The sequence below is a fragment of the Erinaceus europaeus genome, chromosome 18 (assembly GCF_950295315.1).
Source record: "Erinaceus europaeus chromosome 18, mEriEur2.1, whole genome shotgun sequence".
Classification (NCBI taxonomy): Eukaryota; Metazoa; Chordata; class Mammalia; order Eulipotyphla; family Erinaceidae; genus Erinaceus; species Erinaceus europaeus.
In genome coordinates, this window is record NC_080179.1 from 26513660 (window position 1) to 26534100 (window position 20441).

At 36.3% G+C, this 20441-nt stretch overlaps 1 protein-coding gene across 10 annotated transcripts in view; it reads left to right on the top strand.

The window, feature by feature from the left end:
* Window positions 1–20441, top strand: part of COBLL1 (cordon-bleu WH2 repeat protein like 1) — a 169967-nt gene that overhangs the window by 98330 nt on the left and 51196 nt on the right. For 7 of the 10 annotated variants that reach the window (XM_016195319.2, XM_016195320.2, XM_016195321.2 and 4 more), the window contains exons 4-7: window positions 9063–9264; window positions 10162–10390; window positions 11592–11630; window positions 20005–20102. In XM_016195319.2, coding sequence (XP_016050805.1) covers window positions 9063–9264; window positions 10162–10390; window positions 11592–11630; window positions 20005–20102 — 568 coding nt within the window. The remainder of the gene's footprint in view (window positions 1–9062; window positions 9265–10161; window positions 10391–11591; window positions 11631–20004; window positions 20103–20441) is intronic. The other 3 variants (XM_060177794.1, XM_060177799.1, XM_060177797.1) reach the window with 2 other exon arrangements.

Here is a 20441-nt window from a genome sequence, read left to right on the forward strand (position 1 = left end):
AGAATGATAACAGCAATTTGGTAGATGATTAGGGAAGAGTCTCTGAGGTTTTCTTAGCTCTGTCACAGTGTATGTCACTGTGAAGGGTCTCTATTACAATTTTTTAAAGTAGAATCACAGAAGGCAGAGAGGCAGAGAGACTGTAATCACAGCACTGAAAGTACTCTCAGTGCACTGGAGCCTGGGCTCAAGCCTGGGTCAAGCACATGACAAAGCAGCATGCTATCCAGATGAGCTATTTTACTGACCCACTATTATTATTTTGGAACCAACTTTTCTTAATTCATGTAGGTATCTATATCCATATATCTACATAAACATTTGTTTTGATAATCTTATTTATGGGCATTTCATTCTAAGAATAGTATCAACATTAAACCAAAATAAATATTTCAAAAACTTATCATGTGCTTTATATAAAAGTCGAGAATTTTCTTTTCTTGAAATACATTCTTGAGGGAAATTTTTTAGAAAGTTCTCAGACTCTGTGGTCTTAGCAGAACTCATACAGAGGCATGCTCAGAATGTTCCATTTGCTAGAATGTGAACGCACAGCATTATCTTAAGAAGAATGCCCTTGTTTGTACATTGATTTTTTTTCACCAAAGAGCTTATTCAGATTAGGGAACAGAATAAAGTTGGAGGTGGTGATATACTTTATGCATAAAGTGAAACTAAAAGCTTGTTATCTTGAATTAGGTCTTATGCAATCTTTTGGTACCAAAGTTTAGTGACACAAAGTCATACTGTTTCTGCCTTAATTCCCTTTCTTGCCTTCGCTTATATTGAGGTCACTATAGTACCAGTCTGGAAAGTCTTGGATATTTTTGTATATCCTTCTATCACATATGACTAGATTAAAGATAGGAATTTAAATAGTTTTAAATATAATATTATGAATGTAATTCATAATATTATGAATAGGCATGCTTGTCTATACTCCTTCTTATTTGAAGTTTTCCTTCCTCAGTTTCTATTGCCCAGAGTCAGCTATGGTTCCAAAATAATGGCCTGTATATAGCTGCTTCAAAAGTAGGTAGCAAGTGGCCCAGCTGATGGTGCCATGGTAGAGCTTTGGTCTTAGAATCATGAGTTTGATCCCCAGCATTGTACATGCCAGTGTGATGCCCTGCACTCTCCTCATGAAGTCAGTCATATAAATTACAGATGAATAAAAATTAAAACAGGGAGTTAGGCAGTAGCGCAGTAGGTTAAGCGCATGTGGCGCAAAGCACAAGGACTGGCCTAAGGATCCTGGTTCGAGCCCCTGGCGCCCCACCTGCAGGGGAGTTGCTTCACAAGCAGGTAAAGCAGGTCTTCAGGTGTCTATCTTTCTCTGCCTCTCTCTGTCTTCCCCTGCTCTCTCCATTTCTCTGTGTCCTATCCAACTATAACAACATCAATAACAACAAAAATAACTACAACAATAAAACAGCAAGGGCAACGAAAGGGAACATAAATAAATATTTTAAAAAATTAAAAAACAAAAAAAGTTAAAACAAATAGCAACCAAGAGATGTAATAAAATAGAGCATTATATAATAAGTTATTTTAAAATATAAAAAATATATGAGACCGCATCCACATCTCATATACTATACTATATTCTTATAGTTGTTCTTTTATAATCATTATTATTTTATCACTGTACCTAACCTAGAAATTAAATTTTATCATAAGTATGTGTAGGTAAATAAAAATCATAATCCATATGGTTTTCACTATTATCCTTAGTTCCAGGTATCTAGTGGAGGTCTTGGAAAGTGTCCTTGGAAGATGGAGACAACTATACACATATGTCTATATTTATCAGTGTGTCTCTCTGTGTGACACACATTGTTAAATGACTGTTTTTATCACACACAGTAGCTGTGTGCCTCACTGACAATGAAGATTAATAGATATTTGCTGTTAGAAACAATCCACTGAGAGGCTTTTATTTAAAAAAAAAAAAAGGAAAAAAAAAGCTGTTCTCTGAACAGCGTAAGTGGTAGAATTTACCAGTACATGGAAAAAGTTATTTTTTCTTGAAAATAATTTTATGGGCTAAGTTATTTTAGATATTATGGAAAAATAAGGAAACTTGGGAGCATTTTTGCAATCACTCTAAATCTTGAGCTTAAAGTCAAGCATCTGGTGGTGCAGTGGATAAAACACTGGACTTTCAAGCATAAGGTCCAGAGTTCAATCCCCAGAAGCACATGTACTAGAGTGATGTCTGGTTCTTTCTCTCTCCCTCTTTATCCCCCTATCTTTCTCATTAATAAATAAATAAAATATTAAAAACAAGGCGAGTATCTGTTTTGTAAGCATTTAGTATTCACTGAATGAGTGTTCATTCTCCTTCCATTTTTTTTGGCCTTTATTCAGAGAACTTTGAAGAAATTTTCAACTTTGAACATTTGAAAAAATATTGACATTAATTTTATTAGATACAGAGGATTATGTGATTGAACTATAATACTTTCCTATATGAAAGAGGAATTAAATCAGTATCATTTGTTATAGAGAAGGATATTTATATTTTCCATGATGCTCTGAAACAAATTTATACTCTGAAACAAATTAATATTTTTGAAACATTTTCATAAGTGGGAATTTCCTTAGATCTATCTGAACAAGTCTGATGTTAGAAATGAAAACACAGATAAAGAAAACAATTTGAAATCGAAAAATGCCACACTCCATAACTAAGTGTGACCCTAAACAAGTCACTTCATCTTTCTGAGGGTGGCCTGTATATGATTTATGTCCTGATTTGACTATCCAGCAACACCAGCTCATAGGACTTGAGAGTAGGGCCAATGACTTTCATTGGAACCTGGTGGGTCAGATAAGAGCTGAAGTTCATTTCGCGTGGAGTACAGTGCCACCTATTGGGGGAAAAGTGGACTATGCAAAATGATAGTACATGCTGAATGTGAGTTTAGTCTAAAAAATTACACCTTTGTATGGAACTCAGAAGAGTTTCACACATTCCTATCATACTTAGAGCTAATTGAAAAATGTCAGGGACTTATGTGTGATCAAATACATTATAAAACAGGTTTAGAAAATCCTGTGAGTTACCCACATTGCAAGACAGGCACACTGTTGAAGTGGGCTATTTTGCAGCCTGAGTTGTTAATGGGAAGTTGTAACTTCTTATTTTTTATCATGAAATCTAGTATAGTCTGTATAAGTATCTGCACTAACCGATTGCACCACTGGAGTTCCGTAATCTAGTATAGTCTGAAAAGACTATGGATGACCAAGTTGGCTGTAGAAATAGGCTATATTATATTATATTATATCTTGCCTTAGTATCCACTCTGCTTAGTAAGATAGAAATTAATTTGTGGGAATTAATTTTTGGAAAGCACAAAGTAAAACTTGGGCTAGGTTTGCTATATTGCACCAAAACAAAGGCCTCTGAGGAGAAAGGAAAAAAAGGGGGCTTGTGGGGGGAGCCTTTGGTGTCTTGGTGCATGATGGTGGAAAAGGAGCCACACTGAGAATGAGTATTTTGCAAACGTCTATTACAAGGAGATGAGAAACTGTGTCCATGCTTAAACCACTGTATTATAATTCAATAACCTCTACCCCAATAAAGATAAAATTGGAAAAAAAGAAAATTAATGTAGTATAGATATAAATACAATAATTAATTAAGATATATCAGAAGGATTATGTATTTTTTAAATTATTTGTAAATTACTTATTTATTCCCTTTTGTTGCGCTTGTATTATTGTTCTTATTGATGTTGTTGTTGTTGGATAGAACAGAGAGAAATGGAGAGAGGAGGGGAAGACAGAGATGGGGAGAAAAAGATAGACACCTGCGGACCTGTTTCACCGCCTGTGAAGCGATTCCCCTGTAGGTGGGGAGCTGGGGGCTTGAACTGAGATCTTTTTTTTTTTAAATTTATTTTCGCTTTTGTTACCCTTTTTTTTTTTATTGTTGTTGATGATGCCTTCGTTGTTGGATAGGACAGAGAGAAATGGAGAGAGGAGGGGAAGACAAAGAGGGGGAGAGAAAGACACCTGCAGACCTGCTTCACCACCTGTGAAGCGACTCCCCTGCAGGTGGGGAGCCGGGGGCTTGAAGCAGCATCCTTATGTTGGTCCTTGCGCCACCTGTGCTTAACCCACTGCACTACCGCCCGATTCCCAGAAGGATTATTCCCAGAGCATTAACCTATTTTTTTTTAATTTTTTATTTAAGAAAGGATTAATGAACAAAACCATAAGGTAGGAGAGGTACAACTCCACACAATTCCCACCACCCAATCTCCATAACCCACCCCCTCCCCTGATAGCTTTCCCATTCTCTATCTCTCTGGGAGCATGGACCCAGGGTCATTGAGGGTTGCAGAAGGTAGAAGGTCTGGCTTCTGTAATTGCTTCCCCGCTGAACATGGGCGTTGACTGGTCGGTCCATACTCCCAGTCTGCCTCTCTCTTTCCCTAGTAGGGTGTGTCTCTGGGGAAGCTGAGCTCCAGGACACATTGGTGGGGTCTTCAATCCAGGGAAGCCTGGCCAGCATCCTGGTGGCATCTGAACCTGGAGATTGAAAAGAGAGTTAACATACGAAGCCAAACAAATTGTTGAGCAATCATGGGCCCAAAGCTTGGAATAGTGGAGAGGAAGTGTTAGGGAGGTACTCACTGCAAACTCTAGTGTACTTCTGCTTTCAGGTATATATTTTGCAGTAGTTTATGGATACGTGTGAACATAAGCTCTCTCTCACAGAAACTGGTGTATATCTAGGTTATGGGACTTTGTTAGAAAGTGAACCACCTGAGATGAAATTAGAGTGTACTATGAAAGGAAAGGTCTCACCCCAGTAATGAAGCTGAAGGGTTGTCATTCCACACGTGAAGTCTCTGGACACAGTCTGAGGTGAAGCATGTTGAGGTGGCAATCGTTGCGTTGGTTAGGTTGTGATCGGCGGATGCAATATTATTTGGTATGGATTGGGAGAGGCATACGTGAAAGTGGGCCCTATCCAAGGGTTCCAGGACTGGGGGAAGTAGGGGCTCTATAGTGGAGATGTGAGGTTCCTGCTGTCTTAGGGTTCAAAAAGACAATCGATAGTTAATGTTATCATCACATTATTTGGTAATTGGGTTAACTTTGAAAAGTCCTTTTGTTAGGGTTTGCTGTACAGTATCCAGTATCTTGTATATAGCTGTGCTATTGGATGCTTCTAATCTACTTGGTCTAGGCTATTGAGAGAGTCCGCATATCAAATACACAGCCTATATATTAAAAAGATTCAATTTGTGTTTTGAGAAACTTTGAGACATACAACTGATTTTCCCCCTCTCATATTAATTAACTTCTGGTTTATATGTCTACATTTTGCTAGGAGTGTACATAAACACCATTCCCACCACCAAAAGACTGTGACCCATCCCTTCCACCCATTCCCACCCCCCACTGTCCCAGGAAGCTGCATGTCTACCCCTCACCACAGGGTTTTTACTTTGGTGCCCTACTTACAATTTGATCAGGTCCTGATTTTAGTTTCCCTTTCAGATCTTCTTACTCAACTTCTGTTGATGAGTGGGATCATCCCATACTCATCTTTATCTTTCCAACTTAGTTCACTTAACATAATTCCTTCTAGCTCTGTCCAAGATGGGTCAGAGAAGGTGGGTTCATTGTTCTTGATAGCTGCATAGTATTCCATTGTGTATATATACCACAGCTTTCTCAGCCACTCATCTGTTGTTGGGCACCTGGGTTGCTTTCAGGTTTTAGCTATTATGAATTGTGCTGCTATGAACATAGGAGTACACACCTCTTTTTGGTTGGGTGTTATGGAGTCCTTGGGGTATAACCCCAGGAGAGGAATTACTGGATCATATGGAAGGTCCATGTCTAGCCTTCTGAGAGTTTTCCAGACTGCTCTCCACAGAGGCTGTACCAATTTACATTCCCACCAGCAATGTCAAAGGGTTCCTCTGTCCCCACAACCTCTCCAGCATTTGTTGCTGCTGTCCTTTTTGATGTATGCCATTCTTACAGGAGTGAGGTGGTATCTTAGTGTTGTCTTAATTTGCATTTCTCTGACAATCAGTGACCTTTAGCAGTTTTTCATATGTTTGTTAGCCTTTTGGATCTCCTCTGAGGTGAATGTTTTGTTCATATCCTCTGCCCATTTTTGGATGGGGTCATTTGCTTTATTGGTGCTAAGTTTTCTGAGCTCTTTAAATATTTTGGTGATTAGTTTCTTGTCTGATGTAAGGCATGTGAAGATCTTCTCCCATTCTGTGAGGGGTCTCTCTGTTTGTTTAATAGTTTCTTTGGATGTGCAGAAGCTTTTCAATTTGATGTAGTCCCATTGGTTTGTTTCTGCTTTAGTCTTCCTTGCAATTGGGTTTGATTCATCAAAGATGTCCTTCAGGTGTAGGTGGGAAAGTGTTTTACCAATGTTTTCCTCTAAGTATTTGATTGTTTCTGGTCTGACATCTAGGTCTTTGATCCATTTGGAGTTGATTTTTGTTTCTGGTGAGATAAAGTGGTTCAATTTCATTCTTCTGCATGTTACAACCCAGTTTTCCCAGCACCATTTATTGAAGAGAGCCTCCTTTTTCCATTTAATCTTTTGGGCCCCCTTATCAAAGATTAGATGCCCATAGGTGTTGGGATTTATTTCTGGGCTTTCAATTCTGTTACAGTGGTCTGTGTGCCTATTTTTGTTCCAGTACCATGCTGTTTTGATGATGATGGCTTTATAATATAGGTTAAGGTCTGGGAGTGTGATGCCTCCATTTCTGTTTCTTTTCCTCAAGATGGTTTTGGCAATTCTAGGTGTTTTCAGGTTCCATATAAATGACTGTAGTGTTTGTTCTATTCTCTTAAAGAAGCTTGGTGGAACTTTGATGGGTATTGCATTAAATTTGTATATGGCTCTGGGGAGAATATTCATTTTGATGATATTTATTCTTCCAATCCATGAGCATGGGATATCGCATTAACCTATTTTTGCCAACTTATTTTTTTTATTGTCACCAGGGTTATTGCTAGGGCTCATTACCTGCAAGACCAATCCACTGCCCCAGTGGACAATTATTTTTATTTGTCGTTCATAGAGACAGAGAAAAATTGATGGGGTGCAGAGAGAGAGAAAGAAAGGAAGAAATAGGGAGAAAGAAAGAAAGACAAAGAAAGAAAAAAAAAAAAGAAAGAGAGGCACAAGCAACACTCCTTCACTGCTCTTGAAGCTCCCCCTTGCAAGTGAGGACAGAGACTTGAACTCTGGTCCTTGTGCATGTGTAAGTGCATACTCTATGAAGTGTGCCACCAGCTGGCCCTTATCCTCCTTACCTCTTTAAAATGGAAATTTTATTTCACATTGAATGTTTACATGTCTATACAAAAGGGATAAAATTAGTGACATAAAATTAATAATCCCTTTGTCTCATAAACTTTAGTTGACTTTCATTGTATATTTCTGGCAGAGATCTTTAAAAAAAATCTGTACGTTTGAGAAGTAAAATATGTTTGAAGTGTGAACTTCAATTTTTTACATTTATTGACCCATGTATACATGTAGAAGAGTAGAAATATAACCTTCACTTATCACCATTTCCTCACAGTCAGTAGTAAATAGATTTCTATTTGTTTGGCAGTGAAAGTTCTCTTCCAGCTTATCTATATTTACAATTAACTTGTATTTTACTATTCATTACTTAGTCTCTCTTAACATTATCAGAGGAAGATTATATGCCATGTACACATCTAGAATCTGTACCAGCATCAAATTGCTCTCTCAGAGTACTATTTTAACAAGAAAAATAAATCAGTCTTCAGAGTACCATTATGTTTATTGCGTCCTGGATGACATTTGATATGTATTACCTAAAGGCAAAATTTGAGCAGTTATATACAAAATTATGTAATACAAAATTATGTATTGGCCTAAGATTGTGTATTAATTATGTATTAGTTCTTATATAACTTAAGAAGGCTGTATAACTCCTAAATATTAGTGTGCATATATCTTATAAAGGGGTAGGAATGCATTATTGTCTTTTTTTGATTAATTTAGTAATGGTCAAGAAGACCGTAGAATAAGATGGGTACAATTCCACACAGTTCCTATCACCAGAGTTCTGTATCCCATTCCCTCCATTGGAAGCTTTCCTATCTTTATCCCTCTGGGAGCATGGACCCAGGATCATTATGGGGTGCAGAAGGTGGAAGGTCTGGCTTCTGTAATTGCTTCTCTGCTGGACATGGGCACTGGCAGGTCGATCCATACTCCCAGCCTATTTCTGTCTTTCCCTGGTGGGGCAGGGCTCTGGGGAGGTGGAGTTCCAGGACACATTGGTGAGATCCTCTGACCAGGTTGGTGTCATAGTAGCATCTGCAACTTGGTAGCTAAAAAGTATTAAGATAGAAGAAGAACAAATTGCTTAGTAATCAGGAGCTTAAAGGTAAGAATGTAGCAGAAGAGATTTAGTGTCTCCCTTTTGGAAAAATCTAGGAAATCTATTTTAGGTATATTCCAAGGAGCCTGTGGCTTTGCTAATTTTTGGCTTAGCCTGACAGCTAACATACAGGTGCTAAAGGCATTGTCTGGAGAGATGGTTTCAGAGTTGGAAATGGGAGTAGAAAGCTGCATCAGGACAGAGAGTATCTCCCAAATAAAAAAAATAATAAACCCTGAATCTGCTGCTATGAGGGATACTATTTTTTTATTTCTTTATTGGGGGATTAATGATTTACAGTTGACAGTAAAATACAATAGTTTGTACATGCATAACATTTCCCAGTTTTCTCTATAACAACTCAACTCCCGCTAGATCTTCCTCTGCCATCATGTCCCAGGACCTGAACCATCTCCCCACTCCAGAGTCTTTCACTTTGGTGTAATACACCAACTCCAGTCCAAGTTCTGCTTAGTGTTTTCCCTTCTGATATTATTTTTCAAATTCATGATAAATACTATTTTTTAGCTTTATCTATTAAAATCAAGAATTTCCAGAGAAAAATCCATAAAATAATAGCTTTAACAATTAATGCAATTGTTTCATGAGTCCTTAAAAATCATCATTACTCTTGTTTTACAGTAAACCTATGATGGATTTGTTGATATTCCTCTGTGCGCAATATCATTTAAATCCATCAAGTTACACAATTGATCTTCTGTCAACTGAAAATAATCCCATTAAATTTAAGCCAAACACACCAATAGGAATGTTGGAAGTGGAGAAAGTAATTTTAAAGCCAAAAATTTTGGATAAGAAAAAGCCTATACCTATAATACCAGAGGTAAGAATATTTTTGATGTGTATAGTAGGTAAGATATTAATTGATTTTTTTTTCCTGGTCATATTTGACTTGAATATGTTTTCCTAGGACACTATGTTGAACCCTTCAGTTGTTTAACAATTCAGTTGTTAATGACTCTTGAATTAGTTAAATCAGAAGAGTGCTTTCCATCTTAAGTTTTGAAGATCTTCAAACTGTAGTTTTCACTTAATAAGGCCACATGTTTCCAAATTCTACTTAAGACTAGATCTATGTCAACTTTATTAAAATTGTGAAGGTGATTAAAATTTTCTCATACTCTCCCAGATTCTCCTCAACTTTGAGTTAGTAATAAGATATCCATATAAGAACTAGTCCTTAATAATCAAAATAGCCAAAGTAATAATAATAACTAATGCTATTTCTTAAGAATTTACTAATGTACCAGAAACAATAGCACACTCTTTACATAGAACATCTTGTTTATCGTACTTAAATATAAAGAAGCCCAAATAATGTTTTAAACCAGAATACCCTTTTTATTGATAACTGAAAAGTTATTAGAATGATAAATAATCCTCAATTAAAGGTAATAATAAACATATATAATTCTGTGCTGTTATGTTTCAATTGTTTTAAAACAAATATTTTAAGAAACAAAGTAAGAGTATTACTTGTTTGTATTTTTGCTTAAAGCTATTTAAGACTTCATATTGTGCTGAGTTTAATCTGTATTATTTAAGAGATATTTCTAAGAATCTGCTTTGTATTTAGGAATCTATATTAATAAAATAGTGAATTGCTGAAATAAAGAAGTAGTTTTTGCTTATGATTATGTAATAGATTTTTCTCATCATTTTAGACATCATTGTAGAAAATTTGTTTATATTATGGTATAACTATTACTTTATGTTTCAGAAAACTGTGAGAGTAGTAATCAACTTTAAGAAAACACAGAAGACAATTGTGAGAGTTAATCCACATGCATCACTTCAAGAACTTGTACCCACTATAAGTAGTAAATGTGAGTTTGATCCATTACACACAATGTTGTTGAAGGATTATCAATCTCAGGAACCCCTCGATATAACAAAATCCCTTAATGACCTGGGGCTAAGGGAATTATATGTCATGGATGTTGGGAGAGGTAAGACTTTTTTTTTATTATTCATTTGCTATGAACTGCATGTGTTTATCTGTGTATGTGTTACCTCTATAGATGTTCTCAGATTCATAATAGCAAATTAGCATGCTCTGTTAATAGACAATACATGTCACTGGTAATAAGAGAAAACTAAAAGTAATAATATATAACTTGATTTCAATTATGGAAACTAGTGAAAACTTACCTTCCTCAACTATCCTTAATATTTTATACTTTTCCATTTTTTTGTGGAATTTATCTTATTTCTTGGTCAACAACCCACATCAACTGACTTTTTAAAAAAAAATTTATTATCTTTATTTATTGGATAGGGACAGCCAGAAATAGAGAGGGAAGGAGGTGAGGGAGAGAGACAGAGAGAAACACCTGCAGCCCTGCTTCACCACATGCAAAGCTTTCTCCCTGCAGGTGGGGACTAGGGGCTCGAACCTGGGTCATTACACACTGTAATGTGTATTTGACCAAGTGCGCCACCACTCAGCCCCCATCAACTGACTTTTAAAGTGAACCAGTCACTAATTGTTTTGAACAGAAATACTTTGCAGTATTAATATATAGAAGTGATTTAATGAATTAAAATTGGAGGTCTTAGATAACGTTTGTTTTATAATGTCTAATAGATAAGTACTTAGTTTAAAATGATTTTTTAAAATTGTTTATCTTTATTGATTAGATAGAGACAGCCAGAAATCAAGAGGGAACGGGGTGATAGAGAGGGAGACAGACAGAGAGACACCTGCAACACTGCTTCCTTTTTGAAGCTTTCCTCCTGCTGGTGGAGCCTGGGGACTTGAGCCTTGGGAATTGTAACATGTGCCTCAATCAGGTGAGGCACCACTTGGCCCCCAAATGAAAATTTTTATTTGAAATAAGTTCAGCTTTCAATTAGTAGTAAGATATCCATATAAGAACTACTCCTTAATATTCAAAATAGAGTAGTAATAATAACTCATGTTATTTCTTAATAATTTACTTTGCACCAGAAACTATACCACACTCTTTATATGAACATCTGTCATGTTTTTTGATAGTGAGGAGACAATTACTCTTGCCAAAAGAACAACTATATGATTATAGCTTTATGTAATCTGTAGATTGGTTTTTTTCAATTCACCAGTGTTTTATGCAGAACAAGCATCATCTTTATAGTCAATTTACCCTCTTTTATCCCCTCCTTCTGTAGCCACTTCTGTTATTGCCTTCAATAAGTCATCTTTACAAGGTAAGGCATGTGAATAAGTGTGAGAAAATAATATAATTTCTTATAGCTAAAAAGTTATAAAACCACTAGAAATCTGTTTCACTGGCTACATTGAAAATTAAATTCTCTGCCTACCCTTATTTTTTAAACATTACTGATACTGACATTCTGTAAGAATTTATTTACTTAAGAGTTTGTTTTTACAGTGGTGGGACCTCACACATACATGACACCTCTGCTCTGAGCCAAGATTTTCTTTTATATTTCAGAAAGAAAGAGAAAGTAGAGAGAGGGACTAGAGGGAGAGACACCATGACGTCCATGGATTATCCACTGGTACCATTCATGATGCTCCCACTGTAGTGCTGGGTCTTAAGCTTAGTGAGGCATACATTCTAGCAGGCAAGCTCTCTTGGCTCCTTAAGAATCTTTTATTTTCAGGGAGTCGGGCGGTAGCACAGCAGGTTAAGCTCAGGTGGTGCAAAGCACACAGGCCAGCATAAGGATCCTGGTTGAAGCCCCCAGATCCCCACCTACAGGAGAGTCGCTTCACAAGCCGTAAAGCAGGTCTGCAGGTGTCTGTCTTTCTCTCCCCCTCCTCTCTCCATTTCTCTGTGTCCTATCCAACAAGGACAACAACAGTAATAACTACAACAATAAAACGAGGGCAACAAAAGGAAATAAATAAATTTTTAAAAAAGAATCTTTTATTTTCTTGAAATAATTTATAAAGCCTTCCTTTGATTTCCGAATGAAATAGAAAAATTACCTCAATATTTGTTTAAACAGTAATTCATTCTAAGGCTTTGAGAAACATATTCCTGATTCTCAGACAAGTGAATAATTTTGGAAGATTTACTGGCTATAGTTTAGTACTACGATGGGAGGATTTCAGATATTTCCATTGACCAAACAATAGGAGCAATCAGATTGTATTCACCATGGGAAATTTTACTTATATTTCCTGCAAAATTCACACAAAATAAAAAATTCACAGTTGAAATATTGTGACTATTTTGCAGTATCTTAGAAAATGTTTATGCTAAAAATGAGCTTTGAAAGCATTTAAACCTGATTAACACAGTATCTCAAAAAACTTACATAATATTTAACACATGAAATATTTTAACAGTGATTAACTTTTGTGATAAGATTATCAGTGATTTCAAAAGTACTTATTCCTTAATGAAAGAAAGAGGATCAGAGCATCTCTCTAGCATTTGCAATGCTTTGATTTAAACTTGAGACTTTATGCTTGAGAGTACAATACTTTATTCACTGTGCCATCTCCTGGGTGACTTTGTAAATTTTTTATGTGTGACCTTAATTTTAATTTAATTCTTTATGTGTGACTTTAATTCTAATTTAATTCTTTATGTGTGACTTTTTAATTATTTATTTATTTTCCCTTTTGTTGCCCTTTTTATTGTTGTTGTAGTTATTATTGTTATTGATGTTGTCGTTGTTAGGACAGAGAGAAATGGAGAGAGGAGGGCAAAAAGAGAGGAGGAGAGAAAGATAGACAGCTGCAGACCTGCAGACTCCCCTGCAGCAGGTGGGGAGCCGGGGCTCAAACTGGGATCTTTATGCTGGTCCTTGTGCTTCGCGCCATGTGCGCTTAACCCACTGCACTACAACCAACTCCCCTATATGTGACTTTTTAAATTATTTATATTATTAAATTTTATACTGGAAATATATCACTTTCATGTAAAATACTTAAAATTAGCAATAACAATAAAATCTGAAAGTCATTTTTTTCTATCAGAGACACTGGTTATTAATTACTATAATTCTACTCTACTTAAAAAAAAAACTGAACATACTGTATACATCATGCTACTGGAATCTTCCGTCTTTACCACTTCTACATTCCCTGTGTAAGAATTAAGCCTGTGACAGGGTGGGTTGGGTTGGTGGTGGCACATCTGGCTGAGTATATATGTTTGTTTCTTTTAATATTTTATTTTTTTAAATATTTATTTATTTATTTTCCCTTTTGTTGCCATTGTTGTTTTTCATTGTTGTAGTAGTTGCTATTATTGTTGTTATTGCTGTCGTTGTTGGTGGATTGGACAGAAAGAAATTGAGAGAAGAGGGGGAGACAGAGAGGGGGAGATAAAGACAGATACCACCAGACCTGCCTGGCAAACTGATTGGACAAATAGCACTCTCTGTATAGATCCTACTTTTCACTTTTACAATACAGAGATTAGAAAAACTAGCGAAAGGTAGGCCTCCCAAACTATTTAGTTAGATATGTTATTTTGGCATGTGCGTTATTTTGAGCTAACGTCAGTTGAGGCCCTGTAGAATTAAAAGGAATATTCACTATTCCCATACTACCTTAAAAATGAAAGCTGCTGTTACCCAAATGCTCTGTCTCCTTCTACCCATTCCATCCCTCTCCCACCACTCCCACTAGTCCTAGGTGCCACCACAGAAATCCACAGCTTCTAGCAGCCATTTTTTTCCTTCCGTCTTTCTGATCTTCCTTCCTTTCTTTCCCCCTAGGAAATTTCTATTAAAAAGAAAATTATCTACATAGCAGAGCAAACATATAATTATGGAACATCTAATCTTTTTTCAGTTCCATTCTTGAAATGTCAGGCTCCTATCCCATTCCATAGCTCAATATACATCTTTTTTTTGTTTGTTTTGTTTCTTGGTCCCATTTATTTTAGAATTTATATCAATGTACACCCTTTATATGTATACAAGAAATTTGTTCTTTGCTACTGCAAACCTGTCTGATATTGATTAGGTCATTTAACCAGAAAGCAGAGGGAAATTCACTCTGTATTTTGGACAGTAGCCATTCTGTGACTTGTACTTCACTCTTGGTGTTAATTTTGCACTGTCTATATACATAGCACAAATCAAATTCCAAAATCTTGTTGGCTTTATTTTAAAAGTGTTGACTGAATTGATTTCTAATACCCCTTTTACTCAATAATGTATGTAGTTTGCTCATGTATTTCACATTGTGAACAAAGCCATAAGATAATGGAATATGAAAAATTGTTTCAACAGTTTAAAATTTTCAAGGTCAATCCAAGTGTTGTAAAATCTCTTGCCTTCTTATTTTGTCTATTATCAGAAGACTTTTGATTTTTCATGTGATTCTGCCCTCTCTCTTGGAAATAGGAAACTATGAGTTTGTGAACTGATTTCAAAGTAAACGAGCCATCTTTTGTCTTAGAACCCAACTCTGATTTGCAGTGATCCTTGACCTAAAAGTTCTGAGGAGATTTAAGAGATAGTTAATGTGCTCTAGAAATTGCTTTACCAAAAAAATAGCTATATGTAATACTCTTAATTACATTTTTATTGTAACCACCATGTAAACTTTCCGTCTACTTTTCTAACTATAATTGTATATCTATGTTAAATTAATGGTGGATTCTATCTTAAAATGAAATAGAATTTCTTTAAAAATAGAAAGTGTCGAAGGTATTTTAAATCATCTTAAAATGGCTATTAGGGGATCCAAAGGCAGCTCACCTGTTAGAACAGACATGTTACAGTGCTCAGGTACCTGGGTTCAAGCCCCTGTCCCCCACCTGCAGGGGGCAAGCTTCATACCTGATGAAACAGTGCTGCAGGTATCTCTCTCTCTTCCCCTTCCCCCACTCAATTTCTCTCTGGCTTTATCAAATAAATTAATTAAATTTTTAAAAAATAAATCCTTAAGTAGATAGTCGTTCCAATTCAAGTTTTTAATGTGTGCCTGTCAGTACAATTTGTTCAAATTCCTTGGCTAGTTTGATCTTCATCAATATGAAGAGTAAGGCTTCTATTTCTTAGTATCTTTCAACTTAGGAGAAGGTTTCAGAATGATAGTTTTACTCTTTTATTTTTTTGTACCAGATGTGCCACCACCTGACCCCCATTTTTTAGTCTTTTACTGTCAATAAGCTATATAATTATTTTTTAAAATTCCTTTATTAGGGAATTAATGTTTTACATTCGACAGTAAATACATGCATAACATTTTCCAGTTTTCCATATAACAATACAACCCCACACTAGGTCCTCTGTTATCCTTTTTGGACCTGAATTCTCCCCCACACCCACCCCAGAGTTTTTACTTTGGTTCAATATGCCAATTCCGGTTCAGGTTCTACTTGTGTTTTCTCTTCTGATCTTGGTTTTCAACTTCTGCCAGAGAGTGAGATCATCCCCTATTCATCCTTCTGTTTCTGACTTATTTCACTTAACATGAACTTTTCAAGGTTCATGCAAGATCAGCTGTAAATGGTGAAGTCACCATTTTTTATAGCTGAGTAATATTCCTATATATATATACCACAACTTGCTCAGCCACTCATCTGTTGTTGGACACCTGGGTTGCTTCCTCGTTTTGGCTATTACAGATTGTGCTGCTAAGAACATATGTGTACACAGATCTTTTTGGATGGGTGTGTTGGGTTCCGTAGGAAATATCCCCAGGAGAGGAATTGCAGGATCATAGGGTAGGTCCATTTCTAGTCTTCTGAGAATTCTCCAGACTGTTCCCCACAGAGGTTGGATCAGCAGTATAGGAGGGTTTCTTTGAGTTTGGCAAGCTCTTTATATATTTTGGTTATTAAATTCTTGTCTGATGTATGGCATGTAAAGATCTTCTCCCATTCTGTGAGGGGTCTCTTGGTTTGGGTAGTGGTTTCTTTTGCTGTGCAGAACCTTTTTAATTTGATGTAGTCCCATAGGTTTATACTTGCCTTAGTCTTCTGTGTAATTGGATTCATTTCATTGAAGATGTCTTTAAAATTTGTGTGGAAAAGAATTCTGCCAATATTTTCCTCTAAGTATCTAATAGTTTATGGTCTAACATCCAAGTTCTTGATCCACTTGGAATTTACTTTTGTATTTGGTGAAATATAGTGGTTCAGTTTCATTCTTCTGCAAGTTTCAACCCATTTTTTTCCAACACCATTTGTTGAAGAGACTCCCCTTTCCCCATTTAATAGTCTGGGCAATTTTGTCAAAGATTAGATGTCCATAGGTGTGGGGGCTTACTTCTGGGTTTTCAATTCTATTCCACTGGTCAGTGTGTCTATTCATGTTCCAGTACCAAGCAGTTTTGATGACAATGGCCCTATAGTATAATTTGAGATCTGGGAGCGTGATGCCTCCAGTTCTGTTCTTTCTTCATTTTTCTCTTTTTTATTGTAGATACCATGCTATGTTTTCATATTCAGCATTTTGATGATTGCATCCTTTGGGGTCACTTAGCATGTTTCTCTATTTTCTTTTATCTTCTGCAAATTGCTTGTCAAATTAAGAAAGGAGATCAGCTTTGGGTGAGATGTTTTTTGACAAGAACACTTCATCAATGACACTGTGTTCTCTGTATTATCTTTCCAGTCCTACCTTTTATATTCCTGTCAGTAGAATATAACATTCTTTTTGTTGTTGTTTTCTGCAGTGATAAAGGGTGAATTCAAGGCTTTTTTTTTAAGAAATAGTTTTGTAATATTTATTTTCCCTTTTTGTTGCCCTTGTTTTTATTGTTGTTGTAGTTATTATTGTTGTTGTTATTGATGTTGTCATTGTTAGGACAGAAAGAGATGGAAGAGGAGGGGAAGACAGAGAGGGGGAGAGAAAGATAGACACCTGCAGACCTGCTTCACCGCCTGTGAAGCAACGCCCCTGTAGGTGGGGAGCTGGGGGCTAGAACCCGGATCCTTGCACCTGTCCTCAAGGCTTTATATATGCATGATACCACATAACCACCTGCCTGGCCCAAATTTTATTTTTAATGAGAGAGAGAATAAAAGGAAAAAGGGAGATAGTTTTTAAGGAGATAGTCTTTAAGGTACCATTCCAGCTTATGGTGCTCTCATGTGTCTTAGGTGTGGTAAGGCAAATAAATGCTTTACTTGCTGAACAATCTTCTCAACCCTACAATATCATTTTAAATGTTTGTCATTAATGACCAGCGCCTATATCTTAATTGAAGGTTGAAAAATGATCATAGTCTAATGCAGACAGTCCTTTGTTAGCTGCACTGTTTCTAAAATTTAAATTCCCCCTATTAGCCATCCACCTAGATAGAATTAATTTAGAAAAGGCAAGATAAAAGTGTGTTTCTTTCCCTAGTGCATTTTTATTTTGTTATTTTTTTATATTTATTTCCTTTTGTTGCCTTTATTGTTTTATTGTTGTAGTTCTTATTGTTGTTGATGTCATTGTTGGATAGGACAGAAAGAAATGGAGAGAGGAGGGGAAGACAAAGGGGGGAGAGAAAGATAGACACCTGCAGACCTGCTTCACAGCGACTCCCCTGCAGGTGGGGAGCTGGGGGCTCGAGCCCGGATCCTTTGCTGTCCTTGTGCTTTGCGCCATGTTCGCTTAACCCGCTGCGCTAAGGCCTGACTCCCATGGTACATTTTAAATACTTGGACTGGTTCCTTATCATTACTCAGACTTGAATAATGAGCATCACGGTTTTGTTTTTTGGTTTTGTTTTTATGTAACTCCAAAGGCATGGGATTAAGTATATGTGATATGCTCAGATTTATTGAGTCATTCTTACTATGGCGCAAGTTTCTTGACCGCTAACATAAACTATATCAGCTTGGATATTGGGACTTTCATTTGTCTCTATTAAGAAACATTTATTACATCTGAAATGGGCTAGCCTAACATCATTTAATTCATTTTTACCTCTTGCCATTAAAATAATTTATCTACCATAAAAAATGAGATTCGAAAGATTTTAAACCATGTCAAAGATTAACAGTTACAAATAAATGAAATTAATATTTCAGCACATATATCATGACTGAATTTTTTTTTTCTTCTGATCTCTCCCTTTCTCCCTATCCTTTGCCACCAGGGTTATTGATGGAGCTTGGTGGCTATACCACAAACCCACCTTTCCTGGCAACTTTTTAAAAAAAATTATTTATTTATTTTGGTGAGACATTGAGATTGAGGTGGGGAAGATAGGAAGAGAGGAAAAGAAATACCTGCAGCACTGCTTCAATGCCAGTGAAGCTTCCCCATTCAGGGAGGGCAAAAGCGATTAGTACCCGGATCCTGGTGCACTGCATATGCTCTACTTGGTGCACCACCAGCTGGCCTCCTGACTAAATGGTTTTTCAAGTTGACAAGGGCTTTTAAATTCTCCAGCAAATGCCAAATATAAAAGTATTTAAACTCCCTTCTAGGGATGCTGCATCTTTTACAAACACTCCCTGTAGACTTAGGCAGCTTTCTTTCTAGGATGACTTTACATTTCAAGTATATCTTCAATACTACTTGATACTTTGACTAAGAATCAGCCATTCAAAAGCAACTATAGTTCCTTTTAGTGGGAAAGTATATTTAGAGACAGTCCAGGCCAGAGTGGCTCAGCACTGCTAGAATTGTAATTGGAGACCCTATCAGCTAACAGTAGAAATTAGTTTTCAGAAAATGAAATATTCAATATGCAGCCTTGAGGTTTGATATTTTTCCATGGTGTTTGAAAGTGTGCTTTCTCAATTTTGGCACTTTATATTAACATTTGAGACTGGATTATTCTTGGGGTGGGTGTAGGCTTGAGAGTTTGTCTTATATAGTCTAGTATATTTGACAACATTTATCCAGTAGAGGCCAGTACTGTGTTTTCCCCACCTCAAGTCCACTTGTGAAACCAAAATAATCCTCAGACTTTGAGAAATGTTAGGAGGCTGAGGGAGGGGCAGCAAAATTGTCCCCCTATAAGGGACCATTGAAGAATTATTTAAGGTTCTGAGTTAATATAATGAGTTATGGTTTGGAAAACAAGCCATTTTATGATAGTTTAGATTTGAGTCAAATTACAATATGAAACAAATGAAGGGACAACCCATGTGGCAGTAACTTCAGATTCACTTTCAAAGCATTCTTTTTACTTTTGAAATATTGGCAATTGTGCATAGAGTACATTCTGAACCACAGAGAGTTTATTTGGTTGTTTCCTAATTATTTAGGGAATATCCAAACCGGTTTCTTAACTGGTCTGAATATATACCTTAGTTTCTTTAAGTTTCAGTTTCTTCTCCACTGAGATAAAAACACTGATATTATTACTTTGAGAATTATAGAATATGCATGGTGCCAAGCAAAGCACATTTGTGATCAGAAACCATAGTCTGTAACTTTTAAAATATTTATTTATCGTCAGTTAATTAGAGAGAGACAGAAAGAGATTGGAAGCATTACTCTGCCACATGTAAAGAGGGAAAGCAACTTGGGAGCTTATGCTGAAGAAGATGATGCTTTATACACTGTACCACCTCCTGGCTGCCATAGTCAGCAGCTTTTATCATTGGATAGTGTTTTAGAGGAAAAGCAATAGAAGGAAACCTAGATGGGAATAGTACAAGTACATGTACGAAAGTAAAGTGTTTTTCTTTTATTTTAGAGCCCTGCCAGACATCACAAAACCTAGACATTATAAAAGAGAAAGAAAATAAAGGGTTTTTCAGTCTTTTTCAACGCAGTAAGAAAAAGCGAGAACAAGTAAGTATTTCTTACATAGTGTTTTATAAGACCAAGTAATATCATATATTAATAATCATTTTATTGAGCTGTTAGTGGTTTTACCATGCAACCGTTGACTCCTAGATGCAGTTCTCATATTCCTGTGAAAGGTCTTATCCACAACTTAACATCCTTTTCCATTGTCATGTTAACAGGACTCCAAGGCTCTCTTTGCTTCTTCCTTACCCTTTCTCCCAGCATCCTTGGCTTTGGTGCAATTCACCACACCCAGTCCAAATTTCATTTTGTGTTTTCCTTGCTTGTTCTTCTTCTTTTTTTAAAAATTATTTATTTATTTATTCATGAGAAATGATAGGA